Source organism: Lontra canadensis, unplaced genomic scaffold (assembly GCF_010015895.1).
Source record: "Lontra canadensis isolate GAN:19392208 unplaced genomic scaffold, GSC_riverotter_1.0 scaffold24, whole genome shotgun sequence".
Lineage (NCBI taxonomy): Eukaryota > Metazoa > Chordata > Mammalia > Carnivora > Mustelidae > Lontra > Lontra canadensis.
Window position 1 is genome coordinate 18,298,804 of NW_022631018.1, and position 22,352 is coordinate 18,321,155.

General features: G+C 40.6%; 2 protein-coding genes across 3 annotated transcripts in view; one reads left to right on the forward strand and one right to left on the reverse strand.

Moving 5' to 3' along the window:
- The window catches only part of POU2F1 (POU class 2 homeobox 1), a 173,218-nt gene that overhangs the window by 40,681 nt on the left and 110,185 nt on the right, over positions 1 to 22,352 (forward strand). The window lies entirely within an intron of this gene.
- On the reverse strand, positions 6,736 to 7,077 carry LOC116870640 (60S ribosomal protein L35a-like). The gene has a single exon (XM_032862557.1). It carries the CDS (start codon positions 7,075 to 7,077, stop codon positions 6,736 to 6,738), a length of 342 nt encoding a protein of 113 aa, XP_032718448.1.

Here is a 22,352-nt window from a genome sequence, read left to right on the forward strand (position 1 = left end):
GAATTCACCTCATTTTGAAAAAGATTTTATTTTCTTTTTTGAGAGAGAGAGAGCGAGAGAGAGCAAGAACGAGCGAGCACGAGAGTAGAGAGGGTTAGAGGGAGAAGCAGACTCCCCAGTAAGCCAGGAGCCCAGTGCAGGGCTTGATCCTGGAATTCGGGGATCATGACCTGAGCCAAAAGCAGACGCTTGACCGACTGAGCTACTCAGGTGCCCCAAAATGTACCTCATGTTTTGCTATTTCTCATGGTTTGGGTATGTCTCCATCTCTTGGGGGCTGTGACTTTGGGGACAAGAATCAACAACTCCTCCCCATTATATTTCTTTCGTATTTATTACTTTTCTGAATGTGATCCTTAGGCACTTTTTGGTATCCTGGCTGTTACCTATCTCTCTGTCCTTTATTTCCTTCATAGCACTTACCGTAAGTTGCAAATCATTGTATAATTGTGTTTTCTTTGTTTACTTTTTTGTTTTGTTTTTGTTTTTTCCTCACTAAAAATAATATCCTGTATTTATTGAGCCTTTCCTAGTGGTCTGGTTTGTTCTATATATTTTGTTTCTATTATTATTTCTAGCAGCTCTTTTAGATAGATAACAGATAAGGAATCTAAAGCATGGGGAGTTTAAGAACCTGCCTAAACTTCCACAGCATTCACCATGGCTGGTGCTCTTAATTAGAGGCTGGCAAACCTTTTCTGTAAAGGGCCAGATGGTAAATATTTTAAGCTTCGAGGCATTTCAAGAATATGATATAGATACTTTTTTTAAAATGTAGATACTTCTATAATAAGAGAAAAAAACATTTTCCATGTATTTCTAGTTACTGAAATTCAAAATACAATAATTGAGTAAAAATTTTTGTGATCTAGGTCTATTTTTTTTAAAGATTTTATTTATTTAACTGTCAGCACAAGCAGGGGGAGCAGCAGGCAGAGGAAGAAGCGGGCTCCCCACTGAGCAGGGAGCCCGACATGGGACTCGATCCCAGGACCCTGGGATCATGACCTGAGCCGCCCAGGCATCTCTGATATAGGTCTCTTAATGAGAATAATAGAATTATTGGGGGGGGCGGGTAACATTTCACTTAATTGGGGTTCAAAATTAGTGTTCTCTGTTACCAGATCAATTGAAATGTTCTTCTGTGAAGACTCTTCTTAGCCTGTGGACCACATGAAACAGCTAAGAGGGCAGATTTGGCTGCAGCCTGTAGGTCGCCCGCTCCTGTCCTTGACTGCGGCCATGGCGCTTACTGTCCAAGGCCGCAATTCTCCGTCGGGGGTAGAGATCATCGTTACCTGGGAGCCTTAAATTAGAAGGCTCCAGTCATTATTCTGGGAGCTACAAACACAGTACAAATCCTTGCTTTTATGGAATTAGCTGATGTTAAGTGCTTATAGAAAAATAAAGCCGAGAAGGGAATATGGAACAGGGTGTATTGGGAGGTTTGAGATTTTAGGGAGGGTCTCTCTGGGGAGCTTGAAGCCCCTGTGTGCCTCTCCCCAGTGGCATCTTCCTTTCTCCAAACCTGCAGGTAACCATCGTTCTTCATACGTATGTCAAACAACTCTACACAATGCTTTTAAAACGTATGGGGGCGCCTGGGTGGCTCAGTGGGTTAAAGCCTCTGCCTTTGATCCCAGGGTCCCGGGATCGAGCCCCATATCAGGCTCTCTGCTCGGCAGGGAGCCTGCTTCCTCTTCTCTCTCTTCTTGCCTCTCTGCCTACTTGTGATCTCTGTCAGGTAAATAAATAAAATCTTTAAAAAATAAAAAATAAAACATATATATGTATGATAAGTTAGATTTTTCTGCAGTTTTTTACATGTAGTATTATTTGTCCAGTTTATTCACATTAATATGTATTGCTTTAATCCATTTGTGTATCTGTTATCTGTCACTTTGTGACAAGCCCCCAGACTTAACTGACTTAAAATAGCAACCACTGGTTCATTGCTCATGAGACTGTGGTCAGCCAGGTGACTTGCCCATCAGGGCTGGGCTTGCTCACTGTGTCCGGCCAGGTGCTGGAATTGGCTCCGGTTTGGGTGGGTCAGGATGAGGTGGTTTCTGCTTCATGTTTTGTCCTGCGGAAGGTTGGCCCAGTGTTGCTCTCCAGGCAGTTGAGCAGGGTTATAGGAAAGCAAGAGGAAGTGTGCCTGGCCTGGAGGCTGAGGCTAGGAACTGGCACATTCTTTTATTAATGCACATTTCTGATGTTTTCAGGTCTTGGCACTTAGACGCAGTGCTGCTGTGCGTCTCCTTGGGTACATGTGCTGCAGGAGTTTTGTTAAGGGGTTTGTGTGTGTGTGTGTGTATGTGTGCGCACGTGCACGGGTGAGAAAGTATGCATGTGCACATGTGTACATACACACATAAACCGGAAGTGAGATTGTTGTGTTGTAGGGTATGCCTGTTGTTAGCTTGACTAGGTATTACTGGAGTGACTGGATCAGTTTGCATTCCTAGTCGTGGTGTAGTTCTCACTGCTCCCACATCTTTGCTAAGGAGTTTTCATTTTTGCCAGTCCCAGTGGCTGTGAAATGGTATCTCATAGGGGGTTTAGTTTGTATTTTCTTTCTTATTAATGAGATAAGCACCTTTTCATATGCTTATTGGTCATTGTTTCTCTTCTGTGAATTGACAGTTAATATATCTTACCCATTTTTAATTGGATTGTTTTGTCTTTCATTGATTTGTAGAAATTTTTTGGATTCCAATCCTTTGTTGGTATTATGTGTTATAACATCCTTTCCCAGTCTGTGGTTTGTCTTTGCATTTTTTTAAAAAAGATTTTATTGAATTATTTGAGAGAGAGAGAGAGGGAGAGGGCCAACCAGACTCTGTGCAGAGCCAGAAGTGGGGCTCAGTCCCAGGACCCCGAGATCATGACCTGAGTTGAAAACGAGTCAGAAGCTTAACTGACTGCCGTCCAGGCGGCCCCCATCTTTGCATTTCTTAAATGGACCTTGAGTAACAAGTTTTTAATTTTAATACTGTTGGATCTACAGCCTTTTCTTTCATGGTTTATACTTTTATGCCTTATATTTACTTGAAGTTATAAAGTTTATTTTTTTTACTTTTTGGTCATAAATCACCTTGGAATTTATTTTTGTGTATGGTGTGAGGTCAGGACATTTTCATGGTCTTACAGTTCTTCCAGTGCGATTGATGGAAAAATTTTTTCCTTTCCTCTGCTTTTATGCAATGTCAGCTCTGTCATACATTGAGTTTCTCTGTGTACACAGGTTCTGCATTTCCTTTAATGTGAATTTCATATATAGTGTCAGGGAGGAAGACCTCCCTTTGGGTCCTTCCAACTGAACTTAGAATCAAATTGACATGAGACAAACAGAAGAAAATTAAATTTAATAGATGTACGTACGTACAGGGAATCCACAAGACATGAAATTCTGAAGACCAGCTACAGGAAGCTTCTAGGAGCTAAGGGAAAAGGGAGGGGCCTGAGCACAGGAAAGGGAGAAGACTGCAGGAAGGTGAATGGATATGTTTGGAGAAACAAGATTGTTCTATCATGCAGATGATGGAGTTCCTCCTTAATACTTCAGTGCCCTTGCAGGCTCTTCTTTCCAGTGTAAATCAAGGCTGTTGGGGGAGGCAGAGAGTCTTGCCTGCATCTGCTGGGTTCTTACTACTTTTAACTCGAAATAATCTTTATGCCAAAGGGGCCCATTTTAGGGCAGCCTACCCTGGGCCCCGACACAGTAGAAATGCCTGGTTTTTACTTTTGAAGCTGGTACTTTCTGTTTACTACCGTCATCCCTCTGTATCTGTGGTTTGGCTTTGTGTGGTTGCAGCTCCCCGTGGTCAGCCGCGGTCCGGAGGCGCACATGGGCGCGCCTTCCAACTGGGCAGAGGGTCAGGAGTAGCCCGATGCTCTCCCGCAGCGCCTGCGCCACTCCCTCCCTCCGTCCCATCCCAGGGGCATTTCTCCCCGCATCATCGGTGTGATGTGTGAGTGCGGTACAGTGAGATACTCGAGAGAGTCCATTCCTACAACTTTGATAGCAACATGTTGTTACAGTTGTTCTGTTTCATTATTAGTTATTGTTAATCTGTTACTGTGCGTAATTTTTAAATGAAACTTTATCACAGTTATGTATGTATGTAAAGAGAAAACAGCGTATGTTGGGATTCTGTATTATTTGAGATTTCAGCATCCGGTGGAGGTGGTGGAATGTATCCTCCATGGGTAAGGGGGGGACTGTTACAGTGTGTTAGTGCCTAGGTCGTCCTGACTGAGTTAGTGTCCTTCATTCCTTTGGATAATAGTAATCGGTCTTTTGGTTGCTCGCTCTGTGCTAGATTACTATACATATTACTGATGCTTTGATGCATTTGTTCATTTGTCTCATAACCATACTAGGAGTGAGCTGTTTTTTGTTCTCATTTTAGAGATGAGTAAACTGAGGCACAGAGGAGGCCTGATTACCTGGGATTATGAACATAGGCCAGCTGGCCCACGGGTCTCAACTTCAAACCACCATGCCCTCTGCTCTTTCTCATTTGAATGAGTTAAAAGTGACTCTTCGAATCTCAAACAGTTGAACATTAACTTCAAGTCAACTATACCCCATCTAAAATTTGTCCAATTACTGATGCTTAAGGTGGTAATTATTAAACTGAGTCAGGCTGGGACCATAAAGATTTATTTAGTTTGTTTTTAAAATTTAATTTTACTTCCTAAATGGTCATCTTTGAGATTTCCCTCTTTTCCTGAGGAAAATGTAGAAAATGATTTTTTTTGTATTTTGGAAAATGCTGTGTTTTCAGATTTCTGGATTTTACATCTGAGGGCTAGTAGAGGACTTCTGTGTAAAGTGAATGGGGCCAGTGAGCATGTACATTTATAGGTCATTATTTTTTAAACCAAGATGTAGGGAGGGTATGACTGTTGGAGCAACCTGAGGGAACACATTGTTTTGGATAATCTTGCTCTTCTTGCCTGTCTAGCTATGCCTTTCAGAAACATTCTTCGTCCAGGCTAGCCAGCTGTGGTTGCTCTGTTCCAGACTTCCATGGCACTTGTTATCTATGCCAGCTCTTTTGAAATTCATAGTTTAGAATTTAATTGTTTGATAACATTTTTATTACTTTTCTGATTGCTGTGGAAATTGTCTTATGTTCCTAACAATATAGTGATAAGCTTCTTAGGACAGGGTTGGTAGTTTATAGTTCTTAGTAATCGTCTGTACTGCCTCTTAGCACAGTAGCTAACTACAGTGCAGGTGCTTAATAATTGTGTGTGTGTGTGTGTTTAGAGAGGGAGTGGGGGAGGACCACAGAAAGAGGGAGAGAGAGAGAGAATCACAAGCTGAGCAGGGGGCCCAGCACAGAGCTTGATCTCACGACCCTGAGATCATGACCTGAGCTGAAATCAAGAGTTGGATGCTTAACTGACTGAGCCCCCAAGGCACCCCTGTTCTTTCTTTAAATGCGGCTCAGTGAACAAGACTGGAGTGAGAAGGGGCAAATTTATATTTAACTTAAAATTTTTGAGTCTTATTACACAAAGAGTTTTAAACAGACACTTTGTTCAAAGAGTTGCAAGAAAAAAAATATGAATCAGAAACAGTTCCTGCCCTCAAAAGGAATAGGCTATTAGAACAGTTTACAAACTGTAAATGCAGTTGTTAATTTTGTGTACATAAGTATCCATCTTCCTTTCACAAAAAGGACTAGAAATTATTGATGATTTAATTGGGAAGATCAAACATATAAGGAGAAAGTCATTCAACATAAGCATGGAGTAAGTTACAAAGCACTGGGGCTGTGGGTGTCTGTAGAAGTTGTTTTGTACTTGGTGGGGGTTGGAGAGAGACTGGGGGAGGTAGCATGTGACCTGGACCCTGAAATAGGAAGGTAGGATTTGACAGGTGAAGTTGGTGTGGAGGGTGGAATTGTGTTTCAGAAAGATGGAACAGTATGAACCAAGGTCTAGTAGAGACAGAAAAAGCTGGCTGTGGTGGAGCAAAAGTAGTTCAGTTTGGCTAGAATATAGGGGAGTAAAAGCAAGTAAGTTGGGGTCAGTTTGTATAGAGTCTTAAATATCAGGCCAAGGTGTTTGGACTTAATTCCGTAGACAGTGGGGAGCCACTGAAGTTTTCTGAGTAATATGACGTGAGCCGTGCTTTGGAAGATTAATCTGGTTACATCGTAGGTAATGAATGAACAGGAAAATCCAAGTGTTTTTTTGTTGTTGGTCCCTTTTTGTTTTCTGTATAAAATATAATTAAAACAAACATAAGCTTAATTTGGACATTAAATAATGCTAAGAATCTTCATTTATTATGTAAGAAAGAATATATATTTGCGTTCTTACATTCAACTACCTCTTAAAAGTAGTTGAGGCCCTATTTACCTGTTGGATTCTAATTAAAAAAATTTTTTTTAGGGGCGCCTGGGTGGCTCAGTGGCTTAAAGCCTCTGCCTTCGGCTCGGGTCATGATCCCAGGGTCTTGGGATCGAGCCCCACGTCGGGCTCTCTGCTCAGCAGGGAGCCTGCTTCCTCCTCTCTCTCTGCCTGCCTCTCTGCCTACTTGTGATCTCTGTCTGTCAAATAAATAAATAAAACCTTTAAAAAAAAAAATTTTTTTTTATATGACTAGCATTTCTTTGGGGGCTTCCCCACTGTCAGAAGTCATTGTTGCATTTGTTTTGTTTTAACAAAACTACAAGAGAACAAATCTACACCTTTATTTACCTTTCAGTAAGTTTAAATCCTTGAGGGGTGTAGCATCACATGGACTCTGTGGCCAATGGCTTTAGGAGGGAGATTGCTTTGGAATTCAGCAGGGACCATGCCACTGTTTCCATGAGCATGAGTTACTTTTCCCCAGATTGTTCTGGTTTTGTTCAGTTTGCCACCAACAGTCACCGTGTCGCGCTTTGCTTTGTACATATAAGCCCATCTCTTGCCTAGGTAGAGTTCAGTTTCATCTCGAGCATGAACACCTTCAATTTTAGGAAGAGCTGTGTGTTCTCTCTTGTTCTGGAGACCGCACTTACCACCAGCAGAAATGGCCTTGGACCATAGCCTTTCAGAAATAATTGTCATTTTAGAAGCCCCATTCCCAGTAGGCCTCCACAGGCTCCAAGATGGCAGAAAGAGCAGAAGTACTTGTTGCGTTTGGATTCTGATTAAATTTTTGCATTCGGATTCTTCTTCAGTTAGTTATACACTACAGAGAGCTTAATTTTCCAAATATGCTGTTCTGCTTGTAGCATTGTAAAGCTCAAAAAGCCTTCAACACCCTTCATTTGGCCACTGAATGAAGTCTGAAGTTAATAACCCAGCAATCAAGGCCCTCCCTCGTTTCTCTCTCCCACTCCCTGACTGCTTCAGGAAAACTGTTCCTAAAACTTTTGTGGTGTCCTATTTGTCTCATTTACTCTGTTTTCTATGACTTTCTTATAGTCATAAGATTAAAAAAGGGGGAAAAGTATGTTGAGGCCCTGAGAACTTAAGTGACTAGATTATGTCTGGCAGAGCTGTGATGAAAGCATTATCGTTTGTTCAAAAATTATTTTTTGTACTTGCTAGGTATGAGGCGTTGTGTCACACCTTGTGGTTGTGATGGTAAGTGACACAGACGTAGTCTCCGCTCCTGATAGCCCGCAGTCTTGAGAGACACACATTAACCATGAAGTATAATTAAACCAGTGTTGTAATTACTAACCAGGGTGAGCGGCCCTATCGAGGAAGAGTCCTTTGGGGTACTTGGGGAGAATATAATGGGGCAAGGGGGGGCAAAGCAAATTCAGAGTGACACGTTGGGGAAGGTCTTTTCGTGGAAGTGAATTTTCCAAGCTGCGAATTGAAATGTGAGCACTGTGGAGATCGCGAGAGCCAGGCCACGAGTGAGAAGCGCTTTTCAGGCTGAGAGAACGGTATGCATGAAGCCCTGCCCCATGGAAAAGAATTTGGGATAGTAGAGAACCTGAAAGAAAGATCAGTGTGGCCAGAATGTGTTTTGATTACTGAGAAGTCAGATGACGCTCGAAAAGTTAGGCAGAGACCAGATCTTACAGAGCTGTTTAGGTCATATTAAGGATTTTTCATTTTATAGAAAGTGCAGTGGGAAGAAAGTGGCAGCTGAAGGGCTTTTGAGTTGAGAAATAGCACAAGCCATTTATGTTTTTAAAAATATTAATTTGCGATTAATAATATATCTTAAAATCTAACCATTTCTTATCTTCACTACCCCACTCTGGTCTAAAGCTCGTGTAAATTAACTGGTCTCTGCTTCCGCCCTTATAGCCCTACAGCCTATTCTTGACGTAGTCCCATGGTGTTTTCCTTTAAAGTGTTAGAACACAGTTCTCTGCTCCAAATTTCCTCGTGGTTTCCCATTTCATGCACAGTAAAACGTAGAGGCATGCTGCCACCTCAGGGTCTTTCTACTTGCTCTTCTCTTTGCCTGGGATACTTTCCTCCATATCCACATGCTTCACTTCCTGACTTTCTTCAGGTCTTCATACAACTGGTGAGTCTATCCCCGGCCACTCTGTGTAACACCAGTCTCCACTCCTGCCCATCCTTCCCTGCCTGCTTGTTCTGCCTCTTACTGCCCTCCCACATATGTTATATTAGAATTGAAGTTTCCGTAGGTAAAGTATTCTGTAAGAAAATTTTGTGCACCAGTGTATTCTCAGTGCATGGAATGCCTGGCATATAGCAGACGTTCAGTAAATATTAGTTGAATGGATGGATGGATGGAGAAGGGGTTGGAATGGTCTAGAGTAAAAGCTGAGTAGAAACTGGCTCTTTGGATGAGTCATGATGTTGGCGGAAATGAAGGTTGTGAAAGTTGCAGAGAAATGATGGATTCAAGATACGTTTTGGATATATGTTGGGTTCAAGATCTATACTTGGATAGTTCACAGTTCCTAGTTCGCTTAACAACTTCAGTGTTCTTTCCGTTAAACCACATGAAACGTAATTGTTAGCTGTTGATATGTTAGTAACCAGATGAGTCTTTTTCTTTTTTTTTTTTAAAGTCTGTGTCTACTGGTGCCGTCATATTCACTGGTGACTGTAGAATGTGGTGTGCAGGTTATTAAGAATTTGATAAATATTTCAAGTGCTTAACATATTTGTTACTTTTATAAAATTGAACGTGTGAGACCATGCTTGCAGAAGTAAAATGAGCATGCAGTAGTTGTTTTAGTTAGCCTAGGGTAGTGGTTCTCCAGTGAGGGATGATTTTGCCTTTTGGGGAGCATTTGACAATGTGTGGAGACATTTTTGGGCCTTGTAACTTGTGCGGTGGTGCTGATGGCACTAGTCATTGGAGGCCAGGAATGTTGCTAACACGCCCCACCTTGCGCAGATTAGCCCTCCTCCCCCCGGCAGAGTTATCTGGTCCAGAACAATGGGATCTGTCAGAGCCAAACCTACAGTTACTCTGTTAGAGCCGCATCTGACACAGCTTCTTGTCCACGCAGGCTCTGATCAGAATGGTGGGTCTTAACTTTTAAACAAATACACATGACTGACACGTGCATGCTCACAAGTCCGGTTGAAAGCTACATCTGCAAAGTAGTTCCCTTGACAAGGTTATCTGTTTATGCGAGCCTACGTTTTTAACAGATGCTTTCGAAACCCATAGGAAAGTCTTTAAAAAATCTCCTTATTGGTACCACGTTTTCTTCTGAGGGTGGATTTGGAAATACCCAGTGCTTTCTGAAGATACTTTGATGAGTAATGATGTTGTGTAGTAATTTTTTTGTAAGATGAAATTGAAATATGACCATAAAGAAATAATTGTTTCTAAAGATAGTTTATTTTTACTTTTTTATTTGAGAGAGAGGGCACGAGTGGGGTGAGGGGCAGAGGAAGAAGCAGACTCTGCCCCGAGCAGGGAGCCTGCCCAGCTGGCACTCCCGGGATCATGACCCGAGCTGAAGGCGAAGGCTTAACTGACTGAGCCACCCAGGCACCGCAAAATAAATCATTTTTAAAGCCGTGATCTTTTATTGTTTTGAAGTAGCCTTTTGTATTAATACATAACATAACTAAGGATCTTTGACTCCTGTATTTATATTCATGGATACCTAAAATTGGCCAAAGGTTCCTAAGGCTTTTTCTCCATCTGAAGTTTTTCTCTGATTTTTAAGATTCTTTTTAGTTTAGTTTAGTTTTTTTTTTTTTTTTTTAAAGATTCTATTTATTTATTTGACAGAGACAGTCTCTGAGAGGGAACGCAAGCAGGGGCAGCGGGAGAGGGAGAAGTAGACTCCCCGCTGAGCAGGGAGCCTGATGTGGGGCTCGATCCCAGGACCCTGGGGTATATGACATGAGCTGAAAGCAGACACTTAACGACTGAGCCACCCAAGTGCCCCTAATATTTTTTAGTTCTTGACTTTAAATTGGAAGTGTCAGGGCACCTGGGTGGCTCAGTTGGTTAAGCGTCTGCCTTCAGCTTGGGTTATGATCCAGGCACCCTGGAATGGAGCCCTGGCTCCAGGTCCCTGCTCAGCGGGGAGCCTGCTTCTTTCTCTCCCTCTGCTGCTCCCCGCTCTTGTGTTCTCTCTCTCTCTCTCTCAAAAAGTGAAAGTGTCAAAGATTAATGTGACTTTTTTTTTGTCTTTTTAAATACTAGGATTTGAAATGTTGCAGAATGCTCATCTGTGTTTATCCTGCAGGTGGTGCTGGTGGTTTTGCAGAGTTTTTGATGCTGTTTACCACTCAAGTAAAATTCCCCTAAACTGGAAAATTATTTAATTACTGGTTCTGCTTGTAGAATGCTATCTTGTAATTGTTGAGAATCAACAGTTATATTACTGTTATTTTAAGAGCTGTGGTGTAGCAGAAAAAAATTGTAACAGATTCTAAGGACACAATTCATTTTGTTCCTTATATATCTATGTTATTTCTTGTTACAATCTCTGGGAAAATTAAATTTATTTCAACCCTGAATGATATTCTCTAACTCCTTTAAAGTTCCCAAACTTCATCAAAACTGGCAAGAGAACTAATTTTTTCAAATGAATTCCTTTTGAAGTCCCCCCTTTCTCTTCCCTTTGTGTGTTCAACTCCCCCGCTCTTCTCCCTCTCTTTCTCTCAGTCTGTCAAGTTCAAGAGCAGCTCAGATGCCATGAATTAGGTGAAACACAAAAGGGGGAAAGGAGACCCTTTTGAAGAACAAAGGCCTCCCATTAGGCTGCCATGTTCTTTTTTGACCAAACGTGCCCCCTGCATGGTTTCTATTGTTGTCCACATGCCCTGCACATAAGGTAAATACAGTAGATCCTCATTACCTCACGTTTTCCTCCTCTTCCTCCTATGCCACACACAACCAGTGAAGCTTTCGGGCTTTGATGTCGTTAGGCATTCTTATACAGTTGCTTTATCTCCTTTAAAAAACTACAGGGGTAGAAATGGCAGTGGAGAGCAATGCACACCAAGTAAAACCCCACACGGAGAGAAAATTAGCTGATAGAGAAGCTGCAACCCAAGAATCCAGGGCAGGTGGAAGGAACCAAAGATTTTCCTGCTATTATTCTTCTGCTCTGGGCCTTTTAATACCCTGTATTTTTAAAATAATAACTTTGATTTACGTTCCCTATAGGTTGGTGAGTTAGTTTCTGCTTTCTTTGTCTATGTCACAAAACACACAAATGGGAATAAATTTAATTGCTGAGAACAGTTCTTGTCCTCATGAGAAACTCCTGCCAGTCTGCGCCTGCTTCTTATTGGGTGTTTGCTCTTTGGTGTCACGTAGATGGCTTCACTGTGGGTGTGTTGTCTTTGCAGTACTTTTCAATGGGATGGAGCTGAGAAATAATGATTTTTTAAAAAGCTTTAAATAGTAAATAACAAAAGGGATAACCTATGTAGAAGAAACTTAAAATTTCACGGAAAATTATTTCATGTTCTACATACTTGAAATTTAGCCTGCTTATGGTCAAGTTGATTTAATGTTGCTGGCAAAGGTTGGTTGCTTTTACAAGAAGTGTGAGGTTCTAGATATTTACCTCCTGTGAGAAAAACATGATCAGGTTAGCAAGTCTTTAGGAATGGCCTTAATTCACTGCGAAGATGGCGTATCAGATGATTAGAGTTTTAGACTATGGTTTGATTTATTTTTATTCTTCAAAGAAATTGGATAGTAAGTGCTGTGTGGTAAGGTTTGGGGGCTGTCCAAAAGATGTAGGAGAGGGAGAATGTCGATGGGGAAAGAAAGAATAATATTCCCTTTTTTTGTATTTTTGAATTAAAAATTGCCATCTAGGGAAGAACAAGGTTAGAGCTTCTGACAGTGTGTTTTATATGATGTTGTGACAACATACAGTAAGGGTGTTGTCTTTTTAGGATTATAGAAGTCATTCAGTGGAGTAAAAAAACATTAAAGAAATAATTCCTTTGTAGGAATTTGTAGGAGCGGTAGTACCATTTTATTTGAAATTTGAAAATTCCATGAGGAAATTTTTAGTATTTGTTTCTTTTTCCACATGCATTCAAATAAAAATATATAGTACAATAGCCCTTCTCCCTTTTCTTGGTCCTGAGGATTTTTTTTTTTTTTTAAAATACTAAAACCTAGCTAGAGCACTTGAAGTAAAACAAAACAAAACAAAAATTAAACGTGTTAACTACTTGAGGAAATGTTTTGACCTTTAGTGGACCCTGAATGTTGCTTTTCAGGAACTGTATCCCTTGGTTTCTTGTTTTGGGGGAGGGGGTACAGTAGTTTGCAAGAAATCCTTTGGTTTATGTAGTTGACAGCAGAATAAAAGGCAAAGAGCTTCTTGCTTTGTGCTGTGTAGGAAATTACCATTTCTGTTGTCTGTGCAGGACGCTCTAAAGATGTAGCCAGGGAGCCTTAGAGGCCAGAGGGAGAGAGACTTGCAGTTCTAATCTTTTCTTGCTGTTGCCTCTGGTCATAGGATGGATTGTTTTTCTGCTTTTGTTCCTTGGGGTGGCATCTGTCTTCAGGAGAAATCACTTCACAGTCAAACACAGATTGCTGAACTGTGGCATTTTTGCTGTTGCTGTTATGCTGAATTCACTGGGAACTGTTTCAATATAGGTGCATTTAAACACTTGTTATTTATGAATGGGGAGAGGTGGAGAGTGAAATCTCATTCTTTACTGAATGCTCCATCTCCTGCCCATCACCTCTCACGAACACAATTCTGCCCTAGCACATGGCTTTTCACGAATGCCTGAATATTTATGCTAATCTGAAAGATCCCCTGACCAGGGACTGCACATTTACACACTTTCCACATAGAGAGACACTTAGAAATTGATGATTTCTTGACGCTTTCCGGTTTATGATTGTGCCTTTCCAAATTAGTATTGATTTTATTTCAAATATTATACTTTGATGTGTACTTATAATGTTTCAGTTATTAAAGTAACATTTTAGGACTTTGTGGCTTTAAATTTAAAGAGATGCAAGTTTTTAACATATAATGAAACATTGCCCTAGTAATGATAACAATAATAATAGTAACTAGAAAAATAATAAAGTTAAATAATTAAAAAATAGAAAAGGCTACTTAACCAGGGAAGTGGAGACAGAGCATTTTAAAGCAGTAGATCATCTCTTTTCTTGAGAAGCCATCTGAACAGTTAGACAGGAGAGATTTTAAACATTAAATGTATTTGTGACTAAAACCTGCCTTCTCAAGAATGCAGCCTGATTGCCACAACCTCACAGGGCTCTCACTGTATAGAACCAGACTTAAATGATGGCTGAAAGAGACGGGGCATGATAATATTGGCCAAATCTATATTTATTGAAAGATTGAGCACGAAAAGATTTAGAGCTTTACAGGAGTTCAAGGAAGTAGGATTTAAAAAAAAATTACAATGAGTGACCCCCCCCCCCCCCCCCCCCCCCGACATGGGTAGATTTTGATTTAAAAACATCCAAGGGACTGGCAAGCTGTACCCTGGGGAGAGGGATGTGCGAGGAGGGAAGGAATCTGATGAAATAGGACTTTAGAAAGTTACTGTGGAAGGCTTGAAATTGGGAATGGAGAAAAAAAAATTAACTATCAAGAGAGAAATATTTTTATAGACATTCATAAATTTTTTTTCCTGCAAATATTGTTAAAAATAACACAGGGATGGCATAAAATGGTCCTCAGGCTAAGAATGAGTTTTACATTTTTTGCATTTTTAAATGGAAAAATATAAAAAGCGTAATATTTCATGACACATGAAAATTATATGAAATGGACATTTCTGGATCCATAAAGTCTCACTGGGACACAAGCATACCCCTCACGCTTAGTGTCCTCTGTGTAGTGTGTTTGGCTGCACCACACGTGCTGCAGTGACACAGGTGAGCAATTGTGAAGAGACTGGCTCGTAAAGACATAAATGTTTGCCTCCTGGCCTTTTCCAGAACATGTTTGCTGTAATAAAGGATTGCCTGCGGAATGTCAGAGTGAACAGTGTAGACTCTTTGCTAGGGTTAGGTATGTTTGATTTGTGTTTGTTTTCTGTGTTCTCATACATATTCATCAAGAATCAATGCTCTTTTTAGTGAGTTTTGTTAATTCTGCAGAATGCCAAGATAGTAAATAAAGCCCTTGCGGGGGGGCTTGTAATACTTTTATTGGGGGGGTATCCTTATTCAGGTTCATTAAATATGTTCCTACTCATTGAGAACTCAGTCTGAACTTCCCCAGTCTGCCCAGAGTTTTGTTGTGCTCTCTTCTGAGAGAGAGAGCATGGGAGATGCCATTGTTTGAACACCAGGAGAGCTATTTACTGCTGTTACAAAATAAAATTCAGCCAAGGAAATTCAAAAGTCTAATTAGCTGTATTAAAGGATTCATGAATTAGATCGCATCCCATGTAGCAAGTAGAGGGGAACTCTCAGGAGTTGTACAAAAATGGAAGGTTTTTATGGGAAGGAGGATGGAGCAAGAAAGTTATTCCCAAAAGAAAAGGATTGTTCCAGGCAAGCTCACTTTTCCTTAGGGGAAGGGGCAGGTTGTCTTATCCTCTAGACTATGTCATTTTCCTTTGGGGGATAGAGAGGATCCTTGTGCCAGATTACCTCACCATCTCCAGTCAGAAAACTGCTGACTGACCAGCTGTGAGTACGTTTCTGTGGGAGGTTGAAAACAATCAGATTAGGTTTTGAGCCTCGACTTGGTGGCTTGGCCTGAGTGCTGCCATTTTGCCTGTCGTTCTTCACACTGCTGTTTGTGAAAGTTTGAGGTCTTAGGATTAGTACCCAAAGTTTGCCCCATGTGAGCCAACTACATTGAAATGGGCAGTGAATCTTTCCTGAGAGTATTAGGCCTTCCAAAATTTGTAAATCCAGCATTTTAAAATGCATTTAAAGAATTGCACTGTAGACTTGCTCATTAGAACAGTTGATTTGTTGGGGTTCCTGGCTAGCTCAGTCTGCAGAGCTGGTGACTCCTTGATCTTAGGGCCCAGTGTCAGGGTAGAGTTTACTTAATAAATTAAATTTTAAAAATAATAAAGTTAAAAATAAGATAAAACATTTTCCTTTCTCTTATCCTCTGGACCAGTAACTTCTGTGCTTCCCTATTACACCTGCTAGGAGGTGGCCCTTGTTGGGAAGTAACTGGGAGCTCTCCTGGGCTTCTCTGGGAAAAGCTAGGATGACCCATGCTATGATCTACTGATTTGCCTGGGTGGAGGGAGTAGTGCAGACAAGTTTGAACTTGTCCATTTTCTCTGATTCTTCTGCCTTCCTCCCTCCTAACAGCTTCACATGCTCAGGAGAATAGAATTAGGGATTTTGAAATGTCATAATGAAATAAATTATTGGGTTTAACAAAATTATAGAAGTCATAGTTAAAAAGAAGTTATTTAATTTTCTTGTATTTCTTCTCTTAAATAATTGAGCCTGAACCATGAGCACTTTATGACTAATTTCTCTGTGAAAAAAACAAAGGTAGTAGTAATTGTAGATCAAACTCCTGATTTATGCTGAATGACTACCAGCTGCAAATTAAGTGATCCCCCCCAACTAGGTCTCTTTTCTTAATCATATCTAAAGAATGACAAGGTTGATATTTTTCTTTTTTTACTTCTTTTGGTTCACATTGTATTACTCTATGCAGGATTTAAAAAAATACTTTAAGTTATTACGCATGTTTTTCCTCATTTATTAGAGCTGTAATCTCTAGCAGGAAATATTTTGCAGTTAAATCCATTGCTTCTGTCTTCTAGTCACCCCCTTCCTCCCCAACCCTTTTAGGTAAAGTTTAAGGAGTTTTATAATAATGTGCCTGGATAAAGAATGAAGCTGTCAAAAATCCATATAGCTATAGAACTAATCACAGTACTCAGTTTGATTATTTTTATTTCTTTTTTAAGATTTTATTTGTTTATTTGACAGAGTGTGCACAAGCAGGGGAAGCAGCAGAGGGAGTGGGAGAAGCAGACTCCCTGCTGAGCTGGGAGCCCAACATGGGGCTCGACGTGGGGCTGGATCCTAGAGCCTTAGGATCATGACCTGAGCCACCTAGGCACCCCAGTTTGATTATTTTTGATAATTCCTTTCCCCAATTTTTTTTTTCTTAGCCTTCTAGCTCCAAGTATTGCCTAAAATAATACCTTTTCTGGTAAATGTGTATAGGAGATGTGGCAATATTGAAGAGGCCGTTGTCATTTTAAATAAGTTACCTATTCATGTCATTTGATTGGCTTTTTGAAGAGTTTGCTGTGTGTGTTCGGTGCTGTGCTCTGCAGTGGAAACTTCAGTATTTACTCACTGCCCTGAGTTCTAGCATGGTTAATGTGCTTGGTAATTAGGATTACCTCTCTATAGACTCAGCCGTGCCATCAGAAAGATTGAGGAGTTAAAGTAGTTTGGTTCTTATTTGTTAGTAAGTTCAGTTGTGTATAGAAATCATGAATTTTGGTAAAGTCACTTTTTTTTTAAACAAATCCGTTTTTGTAAGAATTCTTGTCACTTTTCATTAATGTCAGCATCTCCGTCTAAGACTGTTGGCACTCCTTCCACTTTCCTTTGCAGTCTTTTCCTGTTTTCAGCCCTTTTTCTTATCTTTTTGAGATACTTGTTTGGAACATGCTGTTTTAGCCCTCAGATTTGCTGCTGCTGAATTCCAGGATTAAGTTAGCTTTCATCAGATAGTTGGAGTCATTATAGAAGGTGAAAGCACTGTGACGAGACCAGTGGTGTTCGCTCACTCGCTTGTTCATTCGTTCGTTCTTTCTTTTGCCTTTTTGGAAGTCCTTGTGCATTTTGCAGCAAGGAAGGAAGGTAGTGGTAAGGAGCATTATCAATTTGCCCAATAGGAATTACAGTGTTTTTGGAAGGAGTATAGGGGAATGGCTTGATTTTTATTTTATTTTGTTATTCTTGCAGTGGTTGTCTTTGTTTCCCCCTGCAGGTTATTAGAAGTTTCATTTTACTGTTTCATGACTTCCCTTGCTATGTCTGTGATAAAGAAAAAGGACTGATTAAACCACACAAGAAATCCAGTGTCACTATTTAATTGCTTTATTTCCTTTTTAATTAATTTTTCTCCTTACCATTTATATTTATGCGTATTTTTTGAAAGTCATGGTTTCTCCTACTGGAATGTATGTTCCATGCGGGCACAGGTGTTGGCATGTTCTCTGTGCTGTCCCCAGCACCCGAACAGTGAGCCGAGCTCAGGAGGTCCTCGGATACTTGTGGAATCAGTGCATCGACATGCAGACCGTGGAGGCCAGGGCCGGGGGTGGCAGGCACTCTTGTCTGGGAGCAGCTTGCTGAGGAGAGGCCACGGTCCCACCAGTAACGTTTTCTTAACACCAGGTCAGAGACCTGGTCTCTGGAGTCATTCCCAATAGCCCCTCCCTCACTCCCCAAATCCTTATTATAGCAAAGTTTGTGTATTTTCTATTCTTTAGGAATTCCCAGATCTGCCCAATTCTCTGTCCAGCTTCTCTGCCGCCCCAGTCTGAAGAGCAGCAGCACCCCTGTCTTGCAGAATAACGCCGGCCCCCCCAGTCCCCCCAGTCCCCCCAGTCTTCCTTTAACTGATCCACACTGAAGCTGGGATGATCATTTGAAAATACAAATCCAGTCATGTCATTCTCCTGCTTAGAGTGATTTCCGCTGCTCTTAAGCTGAAGACTAACATATCACATGCCTGCTTCTCCAGCCTTCCTCCTCCCTCCTCCCCTCCCTCCTGGCACTTGAGGCACCCAGGCCTTTCTTTGTTCAAGTCCTCACAGGTGCCATGCTCTGACCTTCCACATCCCCTTTTGCCCAGTCAATTCCATTTCATTCTCCAGATCTAACAGAAAGAGAGTTTATGTTCATAGGAAAACTGCTTCTTGATGTAATGTTTTCCATTTATAGCATTTATCATAATTTATCATTTATGTCTGCGATGAGACCGAGAATTCCCAAGAAGGATGGAACCATGTCTGTTTTATTCATTGCTGAACTCCCGGTATCTCTAGCAACTGGCACCTGGTAGGTAATTAATAAATATTGGTTAATGGCTAAAATGGCTAAAGTTTGTCTTTTCTGTAGATTTAAGGTATCCATTACTGGTCCATAGATTTTACTTTCAAGAAATCTTAGGGCACAGCATAACCTTTTTAGGTCTCAAAAAAGTTACGGATAATATTATGTTTATCTTTCAACACAAGTTAGAAACTAATGATCTAGTAAAATCAGCTGATTTTAGAGCTGGACTTGAATCTATTCAGGTTGTCTGGGAACTCCCATTTTTTCCTGCCCTGACATGCTTCCTAACAGAAGATATGCTGACTTAGGGATTTAGCTTTAATTCAACAAACATTTGAGGGCCTATATTATACCAGATACTTTGCAGACTTTAATCGGCTATTTCCCCTTCATTTATCTTTCGATGATAATAGAATTTAAAATAATTTAAACCATAGATTTGCTTTTCAAGACCTCTGTTTCATATGATTATGTGTTTGGGTGTTTGAGTGTGATTCTTTAAACAATGCACTTTGTAAATAAAATGTTCACTTGAAAGCTATTTTTTCACTTGGCTGATAAGTTAAATAAGTTCTCTTTAATTTGTGCATTACTATGCATGTTAAAGGTATTCAAATGCTATTGGAAAAAGGTTTGTGTCCCCAAGTTCTTCTCTTTCCCCTGATCCTGATGGTTCTCGACCCTTACTAAGTAAGCCTGCCGGTATCGGACGGCCTCACATTACATGTAGAATCCTGCCCAGATACTTGGTTGGGGTTGGCAGTATGTGACAAATGTCATTAATGGACAAGAATTAGCAAACATAATTGGGGGGAAAAAAAGGTTTAATCTTGGGGAAGAAATTCAGTCCCCTCTTCTACAGATGGAATACAACCACCGACTGCTCAAAGGTGCAGACCGAGAGCTGTTACACGTTTTCAAATGTAGGCTTATGCGGAACCATTTGTTTCCCGTAGATGTCTTCCCAGCCATGACAGAATGTATATGCCAGAGATAAGGGAATAACCTGTGACCTACCCTTGCAACTCAGATAACTATTGAAATACTTGGTAAATTACTTAGAAGAGCTTGAGGAATATGTAAAAGGTGAGAAGAGATGTGATTCAGAGTGGGGGCAGATATGCAGTTCTTGGTAGAAGGAGCTACAGTATAGACGGTCCAAAGAGAACAAACCAATATTTGTTGGAGTTGGGCAGTGATGAATGAGATCAAGTAGAAGGCTTAGGAAGCAGGTTTCTTGGGAGGGGAGGAAAAATTTTTCCCCTATCCTTCTAGGTTCTTTTGACGGTATGTTAATTAAATTCACGTTAGACAGATTAGCAGGAGAGAGGCTCCAAATAGGCCGTGGGGCTTCATATCCATCCTGACCCAAGGAGAAGGGGCTAAGGGGTCTGGGACCTCAAAGCATAGGAAGAAACAATTTTGCAGGAAGATGAGGAGAGCAAATGATAAACAAATGTTTGTCATCAGGTAGAATGGGACACAGAGGAGAAGCTGAACAAGCCAGCCCTGCAGACACCCCGCATGCCTAGCCCGTGTTCTTTATGGTTGTCCCCAGTGATAGCTCACTTCCTGGACCAGGCCCCTCAATCTTAGAGGCAGTTACAGGGGAGGTAAAAATAAACAAACCTGAACCTTCAGGGCCTTTCATCTTCAGCCTAAGATAATGCACATGTCAAAGTGACACATTTTGGGGAGGCTCTTTCTGAACTCCTTCACTTGTGTAGAATGAGAAAAAGGTGGTGATTAGTTGGAATTATGATGGGAAACATAAGCTAAGAATTCTGACTTAAGACAATGATTTGTATTTAAAAAGAGAGTACAAATTTGTGATGTAAGAAAACTTCCTCTGTTGGTCTTGTGAAAATAAAAGTGGACATGATAGGTAGCAAAGATGTTTTATATTTGAGCTTGGTTTTTGTTTGTTTTGTCTTTGAGATTTTATAGCTGGTTTGTTCATTCAGAGAATTTGGAAAAATAACCGTGAACACTTCCCATTAGTGAACATGTTGTTAGGCTCTCAACAAAACAATTTCTGCGGTCTTTTATTTCGTGCCAGTATCAGCCAACGTCACTTAAGGGTATTGTTGGGGAGGAAGAATTTCTCCTGCCTGTCCAGGTCCTTGTAGCTAGACAAAGAATCAAGAGTTGACATGAGACAGAGTAACGGGAGAAAATAAAACTTAATAGCATGTGTATGGGGAATCCACGTAGACATGAAATCACAAAGACAATGAGGCTTATTTGAGCTTGGGAGAGGAGTAGGGGCCTAAGGGCACAACAGGAGAAAATGCATTAATAGGAAGCTGAGGAGATGTTTAGAAAGCAAAGGTGTTGTCCTGTCCACTCAGATTGCAAAGAGCAGTCTTTGTTAATACCTTTCGTGCTGTTAAAAAGACAGTCTTGAGGGGGCAGGTAAAGAGCTTTTCCTGAATCTCTGGGTTTGGATTACTTTTAACTCAAAATAATGTTCGTGCCAAAGTGCGCCATCTTGGACCATCTGCCTTTGGCCTCTATAGTATGATAGTTACCTTTACAAAGATAAAGTTTTTTACGAACATTAGTTTTTTACATGACTCCCTCCCCCCGCCTTTTTGAAGGTGAGTATCAAAGTGGGTTACAAACTGATTTTGCTTTTCTTTGAAATTATATTAATTTAGGCTTTTGTGAACCTTTGACTTTCCTTCCCTTTTCATCAAGATGGTTTCCTTTGCGTGTTCTTCTCATGTTCTTTATTTTTCAGCCCCAGCTAAGCATAGAAAGGGTGATCTTTCTTCTAACCCCTTCCCTGAAATTAATTGTGCTAAATTACCAGCTTCTTAGATATCATGCAGTCCTCATACCAAAGGCATTTGTTAAGTGTCCATATGTGCTTGCTGCTATGCTGAGTGTTGTAGTAATAAAGTAGGAACTCTTGGGACTCACGTCTATTAAGTGCTTTTAAAGTGCCAGGTAACACTAATACAAATCACATTATCAAAGGCATTCATATAACTAGTGTCCCTCCGCCCCCGTCCCACCAAGCTAAGTGCCTTAAATGCTTTAAGATTGCATCCCCATAGGAGGAGAGTGGAATGTTTAGTTTTCATTTGGGTCTGGTTTAGATGAAGAAATATAAGTTATACAGTTCTCCAGAGGTCCATTTATAGGCTAGTCTTACTTAAAATGTACAAGTATTTGGGAATGCTCTCCCAGTAGCAGAATGCCCAAGACTGCGATTGTCTGAATGAGGAATAGTGGCAAAAGAGCTATGGTGTGCAAGTTAAAAGTAATGCGTTTGGGGGAAAATATTCTAGTTAACACTTGTAGGATTATGGTTTTCAAGCTATTGCTAGGGAAAGAGAATTGAAAAGTTACTGTTTATTATTATTACAAATAGCAGATTGATATGCTGTGGCCAAAAGGCTAGTAAAAGAAAGGTTATTGGAAACAAAAGAAAATATTTTTCTACTCTTACACCAAAATGATCTCCGTATGTTATATATAGATTTGGACACATCGCTTTGGCAAAGAAGGAAGGTCCAGAAGAGCGACGATTAAAGACAAGAGCGACGATTAAAGACAAGAGCGACGTTTAAAGACCAGGAAGACAAAATAATTGCAACACTTCCATCTGGGTTTTTACAAAATGTAGGATGTGTAGGCTTTCATTCAAGCAGTTGTTTATTGAGGGACAACTGTGCTCTAGGCCTTGTGCTGGGCTTACAAACATTGTTCTTTGTTGCCTTTGTCAAGCAGGATACTACTGGTCTGTGTGAACTGTGTCCCACTGTTTTTCTTACGCTGTTATGGGAAAACAGAAGATCAAGAAATACAACACAAATAAAACCTTGAAATTGTGTAAGATCACAGGTTTTAAATCTTGAATGGGTGGAATAAAGAGATGCAGAGTTTGGTT

What these genes read in the sequence shown, in the direction of transcription:
- LOC116870640 (XM_032862557.1), bottom strand. Translation starts at nt 7,077, where the DNA reads ATGACAATTATTTCTGAAAGGCTATGGTCCAAGGCCATTTCTGCTGGT.